The sequence below is a fragment of the Mustelus asterias genome, chromosome 11 (assembly GCF_964213995.1).
Source record: "Mustelus asterias chromosome 11, sMusAst1.hap1.1, whole genome shotgun sequence".
Lineage (NCBI taxonomy): Eukaryota > Metazoa > Chordata > Chondrichthyes > Carcharhiniformes > Triakidae > Mustelus > Mustelus asterias.
This window is the reverse complement of record NC_135811.1, coordinates 41855518-41878188: the sequence shown is the minus strand read 5'-3', so window position 1 is coordinate 41878188 and position 22671 is coordinate 41855518. Positions and strand designations below refer to the sequence as shown.

General features: G+C 45.0%; 1 protein-coding gene across 4 annotated transcripts in view; it reads right to left on the bottom strand.

Moving 5' to 3' along the window:
* Nucleotides 1-22671, bottom strand: part of inpp5a (inositol polyphosphate-5-phosphatase A) — a 534961-nt gene that overhangs the window by 17346 nt on the left and 494944 nt on the right. For all 4 annotated transcript variants that reach the window (XM_078223475.1, XM_078223474.1, XM_078223473.1 and 1 more), the window contains exons 13-14: nt 19260-19371; nt 7483-7551 (exon numbers count right to left, since the gene is read on the bottom strand). In XM_078223475.1, the coding sequence (XP_078079601.1) occupies nt 7483-7551; nt 19260-19371 (181 nt within the window). The remainder of the gene's footprint in view (nt 1-7482; nt 7552-19259; nt 19372-22671) is intronic.

The following is a 22671-nucleotide window of genomic DNA, read 5'->3' as shown; positions in this document are numbered from 1 at the left end:
AACATCCATTGTGGTGGGCTCATTGGAAAAGTAGGGGATGTGGACATTCACTTGCACAGGATGGAGGCTGATGGGGCGGGTTGAAAGGTAACTATGGGAAGGTCATATGTTAAACCTGGGGGGTGGTCAATGGTCATGGGGGGAGGGGTAAAGGTATTTGACTGGATATTGAATATTCCACAAACCATGACCGCTCACAACCATGTAGAACCTCATGATAGAGATCTCAAAATGCTGGATGGGAATTTGGTCAGCGGAGGTGAACGAAGCAGCACCTCATCTCAACTGAACAACTGACGGGGAATCCCAGAATGTACTAGTTACAATGTTAGGACATTGGGACAGATCAGAGAGAAGGCAAAAACTTAGCATGCTTGGGAGGCTTCTTGCACAAAGCTCACAAGGACCCTAATAAATACCTTTGCCTCCCTGCACATGCATGAGTCCAGGGCACATAGACTCACCCTGGGATGCCCCAGGTTTAATGAGTACAAATCAGACATAAATTATATCAAACCTCATTAAAGTGCAAGTGTTGTCTATTTACAGAGATGTCATAACATTAACAATCATAGTGCACCCATGCAACCATTATGAAATCAAAACGTCTTAATCTCGCGTTCCCTACCACTTCTCGGTGCTCCCCCATCATCCACAGCAAGGGTGGGTGCAATCTGCTGACTGGTTTGCCCTGTTGTCTTGGATGATGTTGGCAGCCGTCCTCTGGAGACCCGAGGCCTGGAGGGCCCCGGCTTCCTGTGACTGTCCTACTGTGGGGCAGCCACCGCCTCTGTGGTCACAGAGGATGAAGCTGAAGGGGTCAGGGGCAAGGGAGATTCCAAAGGGCCGGACACTTTCAGGTAGTGCTGGGTGGTGGTCTCAGGGCTGTGAAACAGCCTTTCTTCCTCCCTTTGGGTGCCTGAAGCCCCTGCCTGACTCTTTGAGGGGAAGGGGCACCTGCAAGGAATATCTTTTGCGTAGCCACTGCAAAAGCTCATCAATGACCACAGCGATGGAATACAGGCCTGCGCACATCTCAGGCAGAAACTAGGCATTCTTCTGGACCAGGATCTCCATGACATCTGCCAACCTCCCTATTGAGAGCATGATGTGCACACATTTGGCACCACTTCATCAGCCAGCCGGCGGACAGACTCCTCCGCCTCACGTGCCACTCTGTTGAGGGCCTCGGACATCTCTGCCTGATGTTCACCCCACGTCTCGCAGCAGGCCCAGTATCTCAGGCAGGCTGATCTCAGAAGCACAGCATCTGATCTGGATGTTGCAGCTATCTCTTCCCCAGCAGTCCTCCAGTGCACTTGGCTGACCCTGCCTTCTCCTGCTGCAGACCTGTGTCCATGTGGTGACCACCAGAATGTGAGACCCTGCCTGAATTAGATCTAGTAGTACCCCGTGAGGTGTGTGCCTCTGCACTGAAGGAAGGTGCGGGTGACTGTTGTGATGCATCTACTGGTGCACTTGTAGAGGACATTGTCCTCCCCAAACAATCCGAGTTCCCACACCGCCATGGGGCTTATGCCCAGAATAGATAATCCTGACCTGTGTTTTGTCTGTTTGGAATCATTAGAAGGTGCTGGAAAGAATGTTATCTGGGTTCATAGGAAAAAGTTGTGAACCATGGTCACACTATTATTGTAAGAAGTCTCACAACACCAGGTTAAAGTCCAACAGGTTGATTTGGAATCACGAGTTTTCGGAATGAAGGATGAAGGAGCAGCACTCCGAAAGCTCGTGATTGCAAATAAACTTGTTGGACTTTAACCTGGTGCTGTGAGACATATTACTGTGCCCACCCCAGTCCAATGCCGGCATCTCCACATCATAGACACTATTACTGGACTAAACAACTCACTGCAGCCAGATGAACAATGCAGAGACACAACCTTAGAGTGGAGCAAATCACTTTGATGAAAAGGGACGTTAATTAAATGGAAACTCATATATTGGACCTAAAACTGGATTCAGAATAGATTCTGTTCAAGTAAATGGGACAGAATCCTATTGTTCATAAAAAACCCTGCATAACTGCAAGTTATAACTGTCATCTAAACTACATATAAATTTCAAAGAAGCAGACTGTTGACAGGGATAGAGTTATTCTGATCATCCTGGGGTAATAACTGTTACTACTGCAAAAATAGGAATTTGAAAAATGTTCCCATGCGTTCTCTATTCCAACACAGTTTGTGGAAAATGCTCCTTTAGAGCTTAAAAATATATTTTTATATCCCCATGTCAATAGAACTCATCCAGTACGGCCGGCGAGTTTTTCACTAATACTGCTTTTGGTTCACAACCAAATATCTTGAAGCATTGTTTTTTTTCACATCTTCAACAAATTTTGTTTGTGATTGGCTGCAATGAGCTGCTGATCTGTTGGTCAGAACGACATAGTGGAGAGAGTAAAAGACAAATCCAGAGACTGCATACAATGTAAAGGGTGAAAGAGAGTGACAGATAGAACTTCAATGTACTACTGAAGGAGTGCTACCCTGTTAGTGCTAGCAGGGTTTGTCTTGAGCAGTGCCATAGAAACAGCAGATATTCCTTTTTCAGAGTCACAAAGCCAATGCACAGAGTGGACAGGACAAGCTCTTAATCCATCACCTTGCTTGCTCCAAAAACCAATTCAAATTCAAGTTGAATCCAATTCATGGTCCCCAGAAGAGAGATATACTAGATCCAAGCTGACAAGAGCAGGCATTACACCTGACCTCGGGCTTGATCCCAACCTTCCTGATGATTGTCCCCTCCCTGCCAGATATTGGATCAGCCAGTTGTTACATGCAACACCTGATAGTTATATTGTAGTTAATGGATTGAAATATCAGGCGTTGTGGATCCACTCATTTAGTGCCGCTGTCCCAAGTGAATAGCTACCCTACCATAGAATCCCTACAGTGCAGAAGGAAGCCATTTGGTCCATCAAGTCTGCACGGACTCTCGGACAGAGCATCTTATCCAGGTCCTATCTCCATAACCCTGGCTAATCCCCTTATTGTACACATCTTGGGACTGTGGGAGGAAACTGGAGCACCTGGAGGAAACCCACAGGGACATGGGAGAACATGCAGACTTCACACAGACAGTCACCCAAAGCCAGAATTGAACCCGGGCCCCTGGCTCTGTGAGGCAGCAGTGCTAACCACTGTGCCACCATGCCGCCCATCGTTTAGATGAGATCAAACCAAGGGCTCATCTGTGCTTTCCTTTGGACATAAAGGATCCAACAGCACAATATGAAGAAGAGCAGCACTCACACCTCAGCCAACATTGCTAAAGCAAATGAATTGGTCATTATGTCATTGCTGTTGTTAGGAACTTGCTGTGAACAAATTAGCTGTCATGTTTGGTCATATTATAACAGTAACTCTACTCCAAAGATGATTAATTTGCTGTGAAGCATATTGAGACATCACAAAGTTCTAAAAAGTGACTCTGGTTTTCTTCTTTCGACTGTTGCAATAGGGCATGTAACACTGTTAGATGTATCCTTCAGCTCAACAGATATTTGCCCATTAAGTTGCTAAAAATATGAGGGGAACCACAGTGTCTGGGACCTAAGCAAGGAAAGCACACGACAGGTATCTCCTTCACTCATCATATTGAAGGGTTGGACAATAAATAGTGGTAAGACGTACATCCCATGTGCAAAATCAATAACTTTACAAATTCAATGCATTTCAATGGTGAGCAAAAGTCCTTTCTTGTAAAGCCAACAGCACAGTGGCAAAACCTGGTCAGTCACTTTGGAATATTGGTATATAACCACGCGCCTGCCACTCAGCTGAAGTTACCATAGCATTTATGCAGAAATAATGGCGAATGCCATTTGCCTCATCATTTTGACACCAAAATTTGCTCAGCAAGACAGAGAACTGAGGCTGGCAAAGGACAGAATGACTGATATCCTGTCATTTAGTCTCTCATATCCCTCCTGATGGGAGTCACAGAGAGCAGTGTCCAGCCTTGTGGATATTTACTGCTGACATTATAAGTCTCTGATGTGCCATTAAGAAGTTATGAATAATAAATCAACAGATTAGTCTTGAAATAGAAGGTGGAATTCTCCATTTTGGGACGAGGTCCTGTGGTGGGGTGGGGAATGTGGGGTATTTCCAACTGTGGAGGCTGATGGGAAAGCATGTCAAATCTTCCAACCCCGACCTCATTAGTTTTTCAACCAGGTGTTTTGTGCTGTCTATCGTGGCAGGGCAGGCCTGATGGCGCATAGTCCATAGTCCTTTTCCAGGCGCCATTTTGAAAAGGCATCCAACATTGCTGGCCCACTCCACTATTGAAGAAAGAAGGTGGGCCAGCTGAAAATGAAGGTACAGCTCCGGTAACACTCTGAGGCTGGAAGGTCCACCCTCTCCAGGACACCAAATGTGGAAGGGCTACCGGTTCCCAAGCCACTGCTGTGGTGCTCCAGGTCCCAAGGTTGCTGGCAGCCTCCATCCTGAACTCCAGAGATCACCTCAGGCATCATTCAGGTGAGTCTCGATGTCTGCCCGCCACAATGTTCCAGACGCGTTTCGCACCAGTGTATTTCCCCCTGGTGGTGTGCAGAATCGGGTGTGGGTGGTCAGGCCTTCATATTAGGGATGCAGATGAGTTTCACGCCAACCTCCAGGGGGTTTCCCGATCGGCCATGGCGGGCAGCAAAGAAAGATCCCGCTGTAAATTCACGCCGGTGTAAAAATGAATTCCTCCTTACCCAATGGTTATTTACCCTGGCCAATCCCCCTAACGTACACACCTTGGGACTGTCGGAGGAAACCGGAGCACCCGGAGGAAACCCACGCATACACTGGAGAATGTGCAGACTTCACATAGTCACCCAAAGCCACAATCGAACTTGAGGCCCTGGCACTGTGAGGCAGTGCCCCCACCCCCACAATTGAACCCGTTGGCAGGGTCTTTGGAGAATTCCACCCATACTTTCTCAATGATTAACTGTTAATACCAGAGAATGAAGTTTTAAAAAGAGACTTTATATAGGATTGAAAATAAATCCCTTAATATAGGAAATGCAAGAGTTCAAGCACTATTTGTTTATTCTTTATTAAAATGTTTTCCCCCAGTATCATCAGATTACCAGGCATTATAGTTAATTTTAAAACGTTAGTGCTTTAACTCAACTTCTAATCGATAGCCATTCAAAGTCTGATCTCAGCGTCCACAGGAATCCACTTTCTCCTTGCAGGCTGGGTCTGAGGGAGTGGGCGGATTGTCAGAGAAGGGGCGAGGTGCTAGATGGGGTGGGGTGTCAGGGAGGGGATTCAGAGAGGGGTGGGGTGTCAAGAGGAGGGGGTGCTGTGACAGTGGGTGGGGTGTTGGCAGGTGTGTCAGAGAAGGGAGTGGGTTCCAGATGTGAGATGATAAGCTAAAGAGGGAGCGGTGTATGACTGGATGGTACAGATAGTCAGAGTGGGGGTGGGGAATAACAGAGGAGGCAGAAAGTCAGCATGCTGGGTGAGAGAATGCAATTAGGAGGTGGAGTCAGGGACATACAGTAGCAGAGTCAGGCAAGCAGACAGAGTGCTGATGTGTCAAGGGAGGTTGGAGTCAGGGGCAGAATCAGTGAAGAGCGAGGGCCGGGGGTGGGAGGGAGGGGTGGCAGTGATGGGTTCTCAGCTAAGAATGAAGACAAGGGAGGAATCAGACTGCTGGTGAGTCAGGGGGTGGAGTCAGTGAGGGTCAAGCTCAGGGGTTGAGCTAGAATGCTGGGTGTCAGTGAAAGGGTGGAGAGGGGGGCGGGGGGTGCGGGGGCAAGGTCAGGATGGAGTTAAGAGTGCTGGGTGTCAGAGAGACAATGGTGAGTAAGGGAGCCAAGAAATGTGGGAACTGAGTGGAGTTGGGGGTCAGGCAGAGCCCGATAGGCACAGAGAAATGCAAAAGCCAATTGCAATCTGGTGGCATCAAAAAAATTAACAATGACAAGAAAATGTTCAATGGGGCCATTTGCAGAATGGAGGTCAGGTTGAATGAATGGCCATGCTTGAAGTATTAAGCTTTTTAGATGTGTACATCCAGATTAGGATTCACAATTTCACATAGTCACAATTTCTAATTTTACCCCCTATGAAGTTTTCCTGACTTTATACTCTGGTAAACCTTGTAAAGGGTAAAATGAAAAACTGTGACTATGTAAAATTAGGAATCGACATTGGAATGGACACTGGGGAACTAAATAAGGAAGTTGTCTGGAACTTAGTAAGAAGTCCCATAACACCAGGTTAGTAAAGTTCAACACGTTTATTTGGAATCACGAGTTTTCGGAGTGCTGCTCCTTCGTCAGGTAAGTCACCTGATGAAGGAGCAGCGCTCTGAAAGCTCGTGATTCCAAATAAACCTGTTGGACTTTATTAACCTGGTGTTGTGAGACTTCTTACTGTGTCCACCCCAGTCCAACGCCAGCATCTCCACATCATGTTCTGGAACATAAACACAGCATTGGTCTCAGACTTCATCACATCTTTATTTATACATCCAACACATTTCATTAAAAGCTCCAGCATGATCTCTACACTTGCCAACAGTTCAAGTACAGTGGCCATCTAGTTCAATTCGCCAGCTAATCTCTTGTGGAAGGTTGATGTACCTAAAGGGAACAGGGGCATGCTAATCATAACTTGAAATGTTGGACAATACAGACAGTGCTAGCTTGTATGTACACAGAAGTTAGGCATGTGTATGTTTGCCTGACCTGTAAAGAAAATCACCATCCACCCATTAAATCTGCATTAACCTGGAGAAAACAACAAGGAAATGAAAGGTCTGATGGTACTACTTTGATGGAAAAACAGAAAACCACAATGATTTCCAACAGCCTTTGACACTTTCAATATCTGACCTATTTATTTGGGAATGAGTTCAAGAAAAATAAGAAACTTTGTTTGAAAGTTCTATGTCTTGTATCAGCATAGTGGCATTATATATATTCAATGTACCAGTTTATGGACATGGTTGACTGAATTACTGAAGTAGCCATTTTTCGAATTGACACCCAAGGATTCGCAAAGGGTAGAAGGAGAGGAGGAACTGGGTTTACAGAAAAAAGGATCAAACCATTGCTCATTCTTCTTGGGATGATCAACTCATAGATTATGAAAGGACACTGAGGAAACAGATCATTACACCATTAAAGTTCTAAATACGCCCAAAGCAGACTACCAAGGGATTGGCATATGTGCTGTTCAGATCACGAGCTTCTCTCAGAGTTGCAATCTCTGATCACAGAAGCCAAGTAGTTCTTCCAACTAAATTATAATTCAATAGTTACTCATTACAACTTGAACGTCAATGGGTATTTACCTTTTGGGGAATAAACCATGAGTGAAAGGGAAATAAAAATAATTAGCGTGCTACATGCCATACTGTAATGTTACCAACAAAGGAGACAATAGCATTCATTGCATTCAACAAAACTGTTGAATTTAGCAACAAAGTACTCTTTACCTTGTGGTCCCCCATGCAAACATTTGGTCCAATGTGGTCATAGATAACTGACTTCTCATCGTTTTCTGCCTGTAAAACAGAGATCACTTTCTTTAGAGACAGAGTGGCCATTCACAGCAAAGGTCTTTCCACAATTGCTCAGCAGTAAAGGCAAATATTTAGAGGGAGTGAGAAAGCAATCTACAAGAGTTTTAACAAACAAGCAGAGTTGGAAGGCCACCCCTGCATGGATTTTAAAAAAAAAAACCTCACTGAACGTCAGAAAACCATTTGCTCCAGCACTTACAAATTGGAAGCAATGCACTGTGTGGGGGGTTTGGGGAACGCAGTGGGAGTGGAGGCGAAAACCATCTCTGGAAGCGGGTGAATAACTTGATGAGCAACAATTATATCCGCAAGCTGTTTCACTAATAGCGTTTGTGCTATTACCACGTGGCAGTTTCTAGTATTGATGATTTTGTTATTACTGACACTTTCATTCATGGCAAATTGCACCTTCTCTGCAACAACGTGATTATTATGCATTGGACTCAAGTACTAAGGGTAGTTTGTGCGCACTTGTTGAAGGACTGTGTGAGAGGCCATTAACACATAATCATTAAAGGCTTTGTATTAATCGGTACATGAAGTCGCAGAGAATAGGCAGATGATTGCTTATTCTGAATAATAAATATTGGTTTTTAAGACCATTTACGTCTTCAAGTAGTTTAGCAACAAGAGTTGCTGAGGCGCCAGTTTTGTACTGCAGGGCCAATCTTTATTGTAGTTAATAACCATTTGAGCATTTCAAAAGATCTGATCAGCTAAGAACAAATCCTGTTTGTAATGAACTTTTTCATGTCATGTACAGAGCCTCCATTTCGAGGTGTGGATCACACTAATATCTGATGGTATCAATCCTATTTTTGAGGTCAATGATTTTTCTGTTCTTCGTTCTGCAATGTCTTATTAATGGGTGCACTTTAAAGTTTCCATTCTTGGCCGTTTGCAACTTTGCATCACAATTATTTGATAGCCTAATTCCCTTAATTCCATTTTGTCCCATTAGTAGCAGAACAGGATTTCTGTTTTGTGCTGTGCCGTGTGAAAGGGCAGAAGACTGGGTCAGGGTTAAATACACATTTATGTGGTGTCTCCGGGACTGCCATCAGCACTCGGCATCATCCTCGCTGCTGCATGAGCTGCGACCTGATGGAGTTACTATGGCAACCCTGAATAGGGCCCAGTGGAGGATCTTCACCGTCATTTTTTAAAAAAAAATAAGTTGAAGAAGAAAAGTTTTACTGTGTAATTCTGACAAGGCCAAGTTCTGAGTGGCGTTTAAAGAATTGTTTTGTGAGGAAGAGTGTTTGGAGATTGGATGGACCGGTCTCTTAACAGACCTATGAATGTCTGGGGAAAGTTATGACCAGACAAAAGAAAGTAAATGAGACCAATTGCAAATGTATCTTAATATTAGGAATAGAGTTTACTTTTCAGAGGAAGACATCATTTACAATTTTGAACAAATATTAATGAGACTGGAAAAGTCAGTTTTCGATTTGATGACATGTAAATAATTTTCATTGCTCCAGAATGGGGAGAGTCACGGTACATTTCTGGAAGGATATTTGAATAGGAGTTCATCTGTTGCTCTATAATACTGTAGCGTGGTGGTAAACTGAATAGCTATAGAAAAAGACAGACCACATTCCTATTAAGGTCAGTACTTGTTCCAATAAAATTACCAGCCTTCTTTACTGAGACTGTAACAGCTTTTCTCTGCAGTGTACATTTCACTCCTTTGTCCAGAAATGTTAATAAACCTCTGAAATGTTTATAATCTGATGTAAAATTGACTGCTTTGTAAGGCCACGTACACGCAAAACAATTTCAATTATGGGAAGAGCTAATTGTGATCAATCTGCCAGAATGATTCTTGAAAACTTCTCAAGCAGCTAAAGACAAAAGTGATTAAACGTTCATGAAAGCAACAATGGAGTGCACAAAAACTTTCATAAATGTGAGGCAAGTGAGGACATAAAGCCTGCTTCAGAGACTCTGTAACTCTATGGAATGGAGAAACAGCTCCTCCCAGAAACAGAGGAAAGTTACGGAGATTTATATCGCAGACCACAGATTGAATTTTACAGGGGTCGGGGAGGCGAGCATCGAGGGGGAGGGGGAGAGTAGCGTCGAGGGGGATGGGGAGGGGTGTGGGGTAGGGGCGCGGGGTAGGGGTGCGGGGTAGGGGCGCGGCGGAACATAAAAACATAAGAAATAGGAGCAGGAGTAGGCCATCTAGCCCCTCAAGCCTGCTCCGCCATTCAATAAGATCATGGCTGATCTGATAGTGGGTTCAGTTCCACTTATCCGCCCGCTCCCCATAACCCTTAATTCCCTTAATGGTTAAAAATCTATCTATCTGTGACTTAAACACATTTAACGAGGTAGCCTCTACTGCTTCATTGGGCAGAGAATTCCAAAGATTCACTACCCTCTGGGAGAAGAAGTTCCTTCTCAACTCTGTTCTAAATTGACTCCCCCATATTTTGAGGCTATGCCCCCTAGCTCTTGTTTCCATTGTAAGTGGAAATAACCTCGCTACTTCTACCCTGTCTAGCCCCTTCATTATCTTATATGTCTCTGTAAGATCTCCCCTCAACCTTCTAAACTCCAATGAGTACAGGCCCAGTCTACTCAATCTCTCCTCATAAGCTAACCCCCTCATCTCCGGAATCAACTTGGTGAACCTTCTCTGTACCCCCTCCAAAGCTAATATATCCTTTCTTAAGTAAGGGGACCAAAATTGTACACAGTACCTCACCAGTACCCTGTACAGTTGCAGCATGACCTCCCTGCTTTTATACTCCATCCCTCTCGCGATAAAGGCAAACATTCCATTTGCCTTCTTGATTACCTGCTGCACCTGCAAACTGAGTTTTTGTGATTCATGTACAAGGACCCCCAGGTCCCTCTGCACAGTAGCATGTTGTAATTTTTCACCGTTTAAATAATAGTCCATTTTACTATTATTCCTTCCAAAGTGGATAACCTCACACTTACCAACGTTATGCTCCATCTGCCAGATCCTTGCCCACTCACTTAGCCTATCCAAATCTCTCTGCAGACTCTCTGTGTCCTCCACGCAATTTGCTTTCCCACTCATCTTTGTGTCATCCGCAAACTTTGTTACCATACACTCAGTCCCCTCCTCCAGATCGTCTATGTATATGGTAAATAGTTGAGGCCCCAGCACCGATCCCTGCGGCACGCCACTAGTCACCGATTGCCAACCGGAAAAGCACCCATTTATTCTGACTCTCTGCTTTCTGTTAGATAGCCAATCCTCAATCCATGCTAACACTTTACCCACAACTCCGTGTATCTTTATCTTAAGCAGCAACCTTTTGTGAGGCACTTTATCGAATGCCTTCTGGAAATTGAAATACACCACATCCACCGGTTCCCCTCTGTCAACCGCACTCATTATATCCTCAAAGAATTCCAGTAAATTAGTCAAACATGACTTTCCCTTCATAAATCCATGCTGCGTCTGCTTGATTGAACCATTCTTTTCCAGGTTTCCTGCTATTTCTTCCTTAATGATAGATTCCAGCATTTTCCAAACTACGGATGTCAACCTAACCAGCCTGTAGTTACCTGCCTTTTGTCTACCTCCTTTTTTAAACAGTGGCATTACATTAGCTGTTTTCCAATCAGCTGGAACCTCCACAGAGTCCAGTGAATTTTGATAAATTACAACGAATGCATTTGCTATTACTTCTGCCGTTTCTTTTAGTACCCTGGGATGCATTCCATCCGGACCAGGGGACTTGTCTACCTTTAGTCCCCTTAGTCTACCCAGCACTACCTCTTTAGTAATAGCGATTGTTTTAAGGTCCTCACCCACTACAGTCCCATGACCGTCAATTATCGATATGCTATTTGTGTCCTCCACTGTGAAGACCGACACAAAAAACTTGTTGAAGGCCTCGGCCATTTCATCGTTTCCTATTATTAACTCCCCCTTCTCATCTTCTAAGAGACCAACACTTACTTTAGCCACTCTAGGGGTGCGGGGGGGAGGGGCGTGGGGGGAGGGGCGTGGGGCGCGGGGGGAGGGGCGCGGGGGGAGGGGCGCGGGGGGAGGGGCGCGGGGGGAGGGGCGCGGGGGGAGGGGCGCGGGGGGAGGGGCGTGGGGGGAGGGGCGCGGGGGGAGGGGCACGGGGGAGGGGCACGGGGGAGGGGCACGGGGGAGGGGCACGGGGGGAGGGGCGCGGGGGAGGGGCGCGGGGGAGGGGTGCGGGGGGGAGGGGCGCGGGGGGAGGGGCGCGGGGGGAGGGGCGCGAGGGGGAGGGGCGCGGGGGGGAGGGGCGCGGGGGGGAGGGGCGCGGGGGGAGGGGCGCGGGGGGAGGGGCGCGTGGGGAGGGGCGCAGGGGGAGGGGCGCGGGGGGAGGGGCGCAGGGGGAGGGGCGCAGGGGGAGGGGCGCAGGGGGAGGGGCGCGGGGGGAGGGGCGCGTGGGGTAGGGGCGCGGGGGGGAGGGGCACGGGGGGAGGGGCGTGGGGGAAGGGGCACGGGGGAGGGGCACGGGGGAGGGGCACGGGGGAGGGGCGCAGGGGGGAGGGGCGCGGGGGGTGGGGCGCGGGGGAGGGGTGCGGGGGAGGGGTGCGGGGGGACGGGCATGGGGGGGACGGGCAGGGGCGACAGGCACGGGGGGTCGGGCACGGGGGGACGGGCACGGGGGACGGGCGCGGGGGGCGGGCGCGGGGGGTATGGGCGTGGGGGGACGGGCACGGGAGGGCGTGCGCGGGGGGAGGTGCACGGGGGGAGGGCCACGGCACGGGGAGGGGAGTGACATGGGGGAGGGGAGTGACACGGGGGAGTGAAGTGTTGAATAACCAATGTCCTGAAACTTCCAGTTGTTGTGCCTCTGCACCAACAGTATGAATGAGAAATTTTAAATATGTGACAACGTGTGCAAATCAGGAGCTACAACTTCAATGTGCACTGTTGGTTCTTGGTTTCATTTCAATACCTCTGGTGAGCTGCCTGCACCTGTCAAACTGCCAGAGGCACTCACTGGATCAAAGGTTTCCAACTTCCTTTGGCTACCTTGTGGTTTTGGCTCACGGGTCGGTCACTGTGTGGACACTGAGCTCCTATACAAAAGGAGGCAGTTAGTATGGGCAGGCAGTGACACCCTGGAGAGCTGTGGAGCTGGGGGGAGCACTCCTGCTCCTAATCGCCTCACATCAAGATGATTTTTAAAAATAAGTAAACTGGTTACTACTATGCAACAAACTTTAAAAGTTGAGAGGTAAAGATTCTGACCCCTTCTCAATGCTGCCGATTTCTCGGAGGGGATGACATACAGTTTTCTGCCTTTTATCTATTTTGGCAATCATCTGATGGGGAAGGAGTTCATTTATATATCACACTAACCTCCACCTAGTGCTCAAGCAAGCATAGCAAATAGTAATGTTTCGCCTCCAAACATTTCACACTTTCACAAATTACTATTGTACTGTCACATCTTGGAGTATAAATCTGTTTGAACTGTAATGTGATGATACTGTGCCTTTAAGAAATGTATTTGAGCCGTGTTCTTGTGCAGGGTCTGTTGTAGCAGTTTTATGCACCTGGAGCCAATCTGTCTACTGGCATCCTGTGTTGTTGCTGCAACAGCATAATTGTTTCTAATGGCTAGAATGTTGGTTTTAATCTGATCTAATGCTGCCCTCCTATTTCTCCTTGGGATTTTGCAGAATGGCGTTTGATTGAGATGATTGGCAGGTATGGACATGTGATGGGGAAGCAGGGTTTACACAGAATATTCAAGCTTAGAGGCTGCTTTTGAGTTGAACGAGAGCAGTATCTCTCTTTTCTCCTCTCTGAAATTGGAGACTGGAATCTCCCAGGAGATAAATCTCTTTTTTGGAGATTCTGCTGTATGAGAGTGGATCTTTCTCTGAAAATTACTGTCTGGATCTCTGTCCAGAACTGTTAAAAAGCTGAAAATCCAGCATCACGTGAGCATACTTGTTTTTGTGCCAACTAATTCTGAAGAACAGTGCATGTCTATGGGATATTGCTTTAAATTAGAACAACAGAGATAGCTAGCTGTTAAAGATTGTTCCTTGCTATGTCTAAGTATTTTAATTGGTAGAAGTTATGCTAATATATTTTTGCTTATATTCTAACTGTGGTTTTAAATAAAGTTTGTTTTGATAAACGCTTCCCAGTGGATTACTTGTATCATAACTGGAGTATGTTCACCAATACCAAAATCAAATGTAAAAGTTGAGGTTTAGGTTAACTCCATAATATGCCTTGGAGTTTCTGGTCTGGACCTTAACAAATACTCCATGGTGAAATTAGCATCATAGCATTTAAGAGGAAAAGAGTCTTTTGTCAATTAAGTATTCATTGAATGTAAACGGGTGCTGCAAATATTGTTGGGATTAAAGCATCAATTTATTGCCATTCAGCATTTATGCCAATGGCTCATCCTCTCACTTTACTGTAGAGAGGCACAAATATATTTTGGTTAGGTCCACACGACTGCAGAAAGGTCACGATCAAACTGAGACTGTCCTTTCACGTATAAACACGTTAGACAAATCAATATCCTGTTCAGTAATAGAAACACAGGAGTCACCCATGATATTTTGTGACACTTGAGGCTGTGTAAATAGAATATGACAGTAAATAGCAAGTATAAGCTTTGTGCATCACACTTCAATTAAACCTCATCCAAGTTCACAGTCGGTGCAGCCAGCTTTAATGTTCACTCATGCCCTACAAGTCCACAGCTCCCAACTTCGATTCAGCCACCTGCTCTCATTATAGTGCCTGTCCTCCTTCGATTGTAAATTAAGTCGGATGTAGAGGACCATCTTAACATCAATTCAATTTGTGTAAAACTCTCAGGATCAAATTTTATTTGTGTAATGTACCTTATAAAATACAACTGGCACCTCACCCATTTTTTGCCTCTACCGCGAGCTAGGCTGTGCATAGAGCATTAGTAGGGCAGCCTGCAATCCATTTAGTCCAACAGAGAATGTGTGGCAACATGGAAGCAATGGATTCAAATAGGAAAACTGGGTTTGAATAAAATCTCATTTCTGAAAGGATTTATTAAGAAGGTTCTTGTGACTGTGTTACTTCATGCTTGTGATGTACAGTCAAATGGACACCACAGAAAATTAAATAAAGCCACAACATAAAAGCACAAGAAATCAACAATCTTCTAATTAGCTTTGAATGCAATGAGCTGCTTTAAGGTCAGACACATTATTATAAAGCACTGTTGCCTACAATCAAAACCTAACCTTTTATATATATATGCATGGATACTTTCAATATGCTGGAATCATCATGTAGTCATAGCAGGAAGTTCAAGTGCATTCATCAAATTCAAGATGATAATTTTCAAAAGCAGCTTAAAATTGTAGATTTTCGGCTGCATAATCTTAAGACAGGATAAACAAATTACAGCAGCATACAAGCAGAAACAAAACTACACTTCACTGAGCATTCATTATCACATGCTATCAAGCAGTTACGCAGCTCCGAAGCAGTGGCCAACCTTTGGTGTGTTAGGGCTCAGAAAGCATAAAATAACATGATGGTGAGTTAACGGACCGTGGCATGATAGATGATGTTGCACAGTGGCTGTTTACAGCTCCATGTCTGTACAATCTGTAACGCCTAGTGCATTGTGCTCAACGTGCCGAGCGCTAATATGAGACGATTCACACATTAGCTGGGCCTCTGTCTGCAGGATCCTAAAGTGAGCTCTCTATCTGTGCTATTATGTACCTGGGCAATCACGGGAGGCAATGAAATAAATGTGGAGAGAGATGCAATCTAATTATAATGCAAACAGCATTTTACGGATCAGATGCTTCACTTTTTACTCTGAATCAAGGAAGATCAATGAAGAGAGGGACAGATTGCTACAGGAGCAATATCAAACTGATGACAATGAACAGCACAAACCAGTCAAAAGGCTCAATTGGCTAAAACCTACACAAACTAAAACTGATATTCGCTGAACTACAAAAAAATATAAACAACAAACTCAAAATTGTTAATCTTTTATCAATTCAATTATCAGCCAGATGTCTACATAAACTGTGCTCTTGTTTGCAACTGAGTAAGGTGCTAATTAGATAATCCAACGTTTCAAGTACTAATAGAGTTTAGAAGGCAAACTTCCATCAATCCGAAAGGCTACACTCGCACTTTGCCAAAACAACAACGTCAGACAATAAAATGGACCAAATAATTCAGCATTTGCCTCACATTTGTAATATCCAACATTTAAAATTGACACAATGCCATCTGCAGCTAACAAACTTCAAAGGGAAAAAAATCAACATTCAATGAGTTATTTGAGAATCTGTTAGGTACTAAATATGTGTCCATTTAATGCTCCCAACACACACTGAGGAAGAGTGTTGAAGGTCCTTGGACTTCTGACTCTGTCAGGAGTGGTGAAAGCCCTTACAAGACAGAAAGGAGAGAAAAGCAACATTAACAATTTTAATGAGGACTGAAAAGATCGAGAACTAAGCTGCTGGTACCTTAGGTGGGGCAATATGAAATAGCCATGAAAATTCCCCCTTGCGCGGGTAAAATCAAATAAATATTTGGTTCTTGGTTAGATGCATGGAGATGAGTAAAGCTTTCATGCTATGTAATATAGTCGTGATTTTGGTAAAGACAGCGTTAATGTTGCTTGACAGTATAGATATTAATACAGTTAATGCACATGTGCCTTTGCATAAGGTGGATGGTTTATTTTTGCTGTAGAGCAGGGCAGCGGTAAAGGATTTTGACTGAAGTTGCCTAGTCCAGGAAGCAAGAACACAGTACGACAGCCAAGGCAAGAGAGACGTGAAGAAAACAGAGACAGAGACAGAAGCAGACAGACAGGGAGACATACTGAAAATGACAGAGAAATGGATCTAGGGAAAATTTCAATGTCGAGATCATTTTATTTGATAGCCTCTGTTTCAGCCAGGCTTAGAAATTCAAACCACAGTTCTCTTTACTGCCTATAATAAATATGTGAAGATAATTAAATAGTTTTGGAATGAAATATCTGACTTTTGTTTTAATACAGTCAAAGAGACGTTTGCTCTTTAGATGTTGAATGATATGATGAATATCATTTGCTGCTTACGGTTATGTTTGCGTTAAACAATGGTACACAATGATCAGCAGCTCATTCATTTACTCTTCCTCCCCCGGAGTAGCACGCTGGGATTTTGAACTAGCTGTGTGGCGAACGCATGCTCTCTCACATGGCAATGTTGCAAAGATAATTTTTTTTTAAAACAATGCAGCTTCAATCAGGTACTTTTATGCAAAATGACAGCACTCAGCAGTAAGTCAGGCTGCTTGTACTGTGCGGAACTTCACCGAGTTTGTTATAGAACATAGAACAGTACAGCACAGAACAGGCCCTTCGGCCCACGATGTTGTGCCGAGCTTTATCTAAAACCAAGATCAAGCTATCCCACTCCCTATCATCCTGGTGTGCTCCATGTGCCTATCCAATAACCGCTTAAATGTTCCTAAAGTGTCTGACTCCACTATCACTGCAGGCAATCCATTCCACACCCCAACCACTCTCTGCGTAAAGAACCTACCTCTGATATCCTTCCTGTATCTCCCACCACGAACCCTATAGTTATGCCCCCTTGTAATAGCTCCATCCACCCGAGGAAATAGTCTTTGAACGTTCACTCTATCTATCCCCTTCATCATTTTATAAACCTCTGTTAAGTCTCCCCTCAGCCTCCTCCGCTCCAGAGAGAACAGCCCTAGCTCCCTCAACCTTTCCTCATAAGACCTACCCTCCAAACCAGGCAGCATCCTGGTAAATCTCCTCTGCACTCTTTCCAGCGCTTCCACATCCTTCTTATAGTGAGGTGACCAGAACTGTACACAATATTCCAAATGTGGTCTCACCAAGGTCCTGTACAGTTGCAGCATAAACGCACGGCTCTTAAACTCCAACCCCCTGTTAATAAAAGCTAACACACTATAGGCCTTCTTCACAGCTCTATCCACTTGAGTGGCAACCTTTAGAGATCTGTGGATATGAACCCCAAGATCTCTCTGTTCCTCCACAGTCTTCAGAACCCTACCTTTGACCCTGTAATCCACATTTAAATTAGTGCTACCAAAATGAATCACCTCACATTTATCAGGGTTAAACTCCATTTGCCATTTTCCAGCCCAGCTTTGCATCCTATCTATGTCTCTTTGCAGCCTACAACAGCCCTTCACCTCATCCACTACTCCACCAATCTTGGTGTCATCAGCAAATTTACTGATCCACCCTTCAGCCCCCTCCTCTAAGTCATTAATAAAAATCACAAAGAGCAGAGGACCAAGCCATTATGGATGCCATTTGATGCCAAATCACGCACCTCCTGACCATTTGGTGATGGAATGTAATAAAGCCTTCGTGCTCCAAACCATGGTGATGTCTTGTGAATGGGATAGGCAACATAAATTGCAATATATATTTTTTTAAACAAATACTAATAAACAAGTTAGTCTCCACAGCCATCTTGTACTTGGTTTGGCATTGAGTGCACCTTTCAATCAGCCTTAGAGGATTTGTTTGTCACGAGGGGTACAATGGCACTAGAGGGATGGCCAAACATCATAACTTAATTCAAAAAAAGCGCGGTGCAGTGGGCAGAACTCAACAAAGATAGCAATAGGTTCTAGGACAATGAAAAAAAAACAAAAGCTGAATAAGAATAGCAGAATTAATCAACAGATTTAAGACAGAAATAGATATGTTTCTGATGAAAAGCAGCATAGAGGGCTATGGGGAGCAGGCAGGGAAGTGAAGTTGAGACCAGGATAAGATCAGCCATGATCACGTTAAATGGCAGAGTGGGTTCGAAGGGCTGAATTGCCTACTCCCTCTCCTAATTTCTATGTTCCCACGTTCCTCACAATTCATTATCCAGGTAGCACATTATCAACAGAAAAAAATAATACTTTAATATTCACTGTACATTTAGTCAGTAAAGTCATCTGGTTTCCTGCTTCAACAATACACAGCCAGTTAGGGGAAGTGGTATTGTCGCTAGAGTAGTAATCTAGAGACCCAGCGTAATTTTCTGGAGACCTGGATTTGAATCCCACCAGGACAGATGGTGAAATTTGAATTCAATTTTAAAAAACTGGAATTAAAAGCTTCATAATGACATTTCCGATAGTCATAAAAATCCATCCAGTTCACTCATGCCCTTTAGGGAAGGAAATCTGTCACTCATACTTCTGGCCTACATCTGACTCCAGATCCACAGCAATGTGGCTGACTATTAAATGGCCGAGCAAACCATTCAGTTCAAGGCAATTAGGGAAGGGCAATAAATGCTGGCCCAGCCTGCAATGCCCACATCCCCTGATTAAATTAAAAAAAAATTCTCCTGAATTTACAAGGTTGTAAGGGTAGTCGATACCTGATGAACGTTGCACTGTGGATTTTTCACCTCCAGACAATGTAGCAGACTGAGTTATACATTGTTTAATCCTCAAAGTTAAAGTTTAAAACAATTACCATATCAATTCTCCAGAGACCCTACTAGGTGTGCCGCACTAAAGCAGGATAAAGGCCTACGTAGATATTCAAATTTAACCTGTAAGCCATACGTGTAGGGCAGTATGGCACACAACATTTGCAACTGTTTCCAACTACATTCAATCTTACATTTCTTCAAGATTAGAGGAACAAAACTGTGGGTTGACTACTTACCTTATGAATAAGATCCCGTGCTGAATGAGACAAAAGGATACGATCACACCATGAGGGACACCTTGTGTTCATGTACTGCTTTCCCTGATTTGAGTCCTCACTGTATGGATAACTAGGAAACAAATATCAGAGTTAGTGACTCTTTCTTTAACTGGGGAGAGTAAATCATAGAACCTCATACATGGCGTTGTTACCTCCAGACTTCACTATCCTAACACACTCCTGGCCAGCCGCTTTGTAAACTTGAGGTTATCCTGAACTCTGCTGTCCTTGTCCTAACTTGCACTGAGTCCCATTCACTCATCACCCCTGTGCTCGCTGACTTACATAGGCTTCCAATTGAGGATCACCTCAAGGGTCAATGGACTCGAAATGTTAACTGTATTCCTCTCTCTACAGATGCAGCCAGACCTACTGAGTTTATCCAGCATTTTCTGTTTTTAACGTCAATTTTAAAATGCCCATCCCCGTTTTCAAATCTCTCTATGTTCTCAACACTCCCCATCTCTGTAACCCTATTCCAGCCCCTCAACCCCCCCAGAAATCTGCACCTCTTTAATCCTGCCCTCTTGAGCATCCCTGATTGTAACTCCACTATTGGCAGCCGTGCCTTCAGCTGCCAAAGCCCTAAGCTCTGGAATTCCCTTCCTCAACCTCTGAGCCTCTCTCCTTTCCTTTCCTCCTCTCAGATGCTCCTTAAAACTTATCTCTTTGCAACTGGCCCCAATAGCTGGTTATTTCATTTGATAACATTCTTGTGAAACACCTTGGTGTATTTTACAACACTGAAGGCACTTCATGAATAAATATTGTTGCTGTTGTAACTTCTCAATAACAATGCCACAAATCTTCCACAGGTTACACAATGGGCTGAATTTTATTAGCTCTTAGGCAGCAGGTCGGGAAAATAGTATTGGAAGATGCTGGATGGATGGAATGCCCAATGTCTTCCTGTTGTCATGTCATTTGTCCAGTGTAGGATAAAGGGAATACGGCCCATCTGCTCAGAGCCAATTGAGCCATTTAAATGCCCAATTAAAAGGGCCTCTTCCTACCTCTGCTGGCTTCTACCAATGGCTGGGGAGCCTGCTGCTGCATTCTTTGGACACCAATGGCAAAGGCCGACCTACAGCAACAGTGCCACCTGCCATCAGCCAACCCATGACCACCCCCCATCCCACTCCTCCCCCTCCCAACGCCCCCACTGGGACCCGCCTCACTGGCCCTGGAACTCGCAGACACAACTTATCTGACTCTGAGGGTACACGGCCATCAATGCTTCAGGTGCAGTTTCAGCATTGGCCACTAGCAGTGATTGGGTGGCAGCACGTTTTTTTAAGAATCCTTACAGTACAGAAGGAGGCCATTCAGCCCATCGATTCTGTACCGACAACGACCCCACCCAGATCATATTCCCATAACCCCAAGCATTTACCTGCTAATCCCACTGACACTAGGATCAATTTAACTCGCACACCTTTGGACTGTGGGAGGAAACTGGAGCACCCGGAGGAAACCCACAGACAAGGGGAGAATGTGCAAACTCCAAACAGACAGTGACCTGAGGCTGGAATTGAATCCCGGCTCCTGGTGCTGTGAGGCAGCAGTGATAACCACTTGGAAGCAGGCCTTAATAGGGACAGCAGACCCAGCGGCAGCCACTTTACTGACTCCTGCCAAAAAGATGTAGCCTCAGGTCCCAGCGCTCACCTCAGCCGGGCTGGCCTCCGCTTCCAGCCCGAGAGGTCACATCAAGAGTTGACCAGTAAAGGGGAAAGGACATTTGCATAATTTCCTGGCTAATTAATTGTTCGAGTTTTAACAACACCAGGTTAAAGTCCAACAGGTTTATTTGGTAGCAAACCATTAGCTTTCGAAGCGCTGCCCCTTCGTCACTTGGTCCACATCATAATTAACTGTTAACATCTACCTCTGTGATCAGTATTGGGAATGCACAGAAATGTATCAGACAATGTATATAGTTTCTACTGTTGCACAAATTGTAGATTTGAAAACTTAAATGTGAACGAACAACTCTAACTAACATACTTAGAGAATTGCCCTAAACTGACAAAATTTGAGCCAATGTTCCAAATGGCTATTTTTAAGGGTCATTTTAATTTAAAGGCACAATCAACTCATGGGAATATACCTGTCACGTCAAATTTTAAAACCAACCACAACTGACATTATGGGGATGAATTTAGATCATCTTAGAAATTGGCTGGGCAACTTGCCTGGCAATGTCAGCTCGACACCCGGCCCAATGAGGTTAGACCTCATTGTAATATTTAGGCCAGGCTGCCAGCACTAACTGTGCTCTCTATAGGAAGCTCACCCACTAGGAGATCATAAAACCATGCTCATTTACCAGGATTTAAAGGCAGCATTCAACTTTTAATGGGGAGGTGTGGTTTTCATTGATAAGCAGGATTACTGCCTGGGCCTTCAGGTTTGTGCGTCGTGGAGATGTGACAGCAGCAGGAAGGAAGTCTGCTTTGTAATGACATTAATGAGATTCACGAGGTGGGCCTGTTATAATATGAGCTCCCTGATTGAGGCAGTTAATGCTGTCCAATCTGGAGGCCCTGCAGAGGTATATAATGTGGCGTGTCCGGGTCACTGGCATTCTGGGTGTATACGCTGTACTGGGAAGTACCTGCCTGAGTATTACTAACTATTGTAAATAAATTTGGATTTGCTGAAAGGACACCGGCCTCATGGGAGTTATCTCACTCTTCACCAGTGGAAGACGAGGCAAAAATGACTCAGCAGAGATGTTTGAACATGTTAAGGACACAAGTGTTACTCCCAGAAAAAAATATAATGGCCTCACCAGAGCTGTTGGGTAAGGCTCCTCGTCATATCTCTGCAATGGCCTGCACCACCTTACTATAGGCTCACCCAGGCACAAGGCTCAGCCAGGCACTGGGCTCACAGGACGACACAGGCATAGCCAATGATGCCCAAGACGTGGGATAATCCTTCAATCTGAGTAAACCCCAGAGCTTTGCCTTGCTGATTTTGGTTGCTCAAGAGGTGAAGAAGTTTGCTCTGCCAAACATGGTATCAATTACCTGTTTCATGCATGAACTGCGTACTGACTAATGTTGCTGACAACCCCTGTGGTAGTTTGGAAAAAGCTTGGGGGGGGGGGGGGGTCAGCGAAGAAGCTGATGTTTGAATAATGAGAACACAATGATCCTGACTGCAGCAGGCAATGCTACTTGCAGACTTTGTTGCTAGAAGTGGCACAATTCTGTGACAGCTTCTTTCTTGCAGTGGTGCAGCTGCCATAGGTACTGCCGTTCCACTGGGCCTTTACACTCTGTTTGGAGCGAGGCAGGTAAGGCTTCTGATGAGCCCCTCCTTCTCTTTGCTCTCCCTACACTTGCAGCTCTGTACTCTCCAT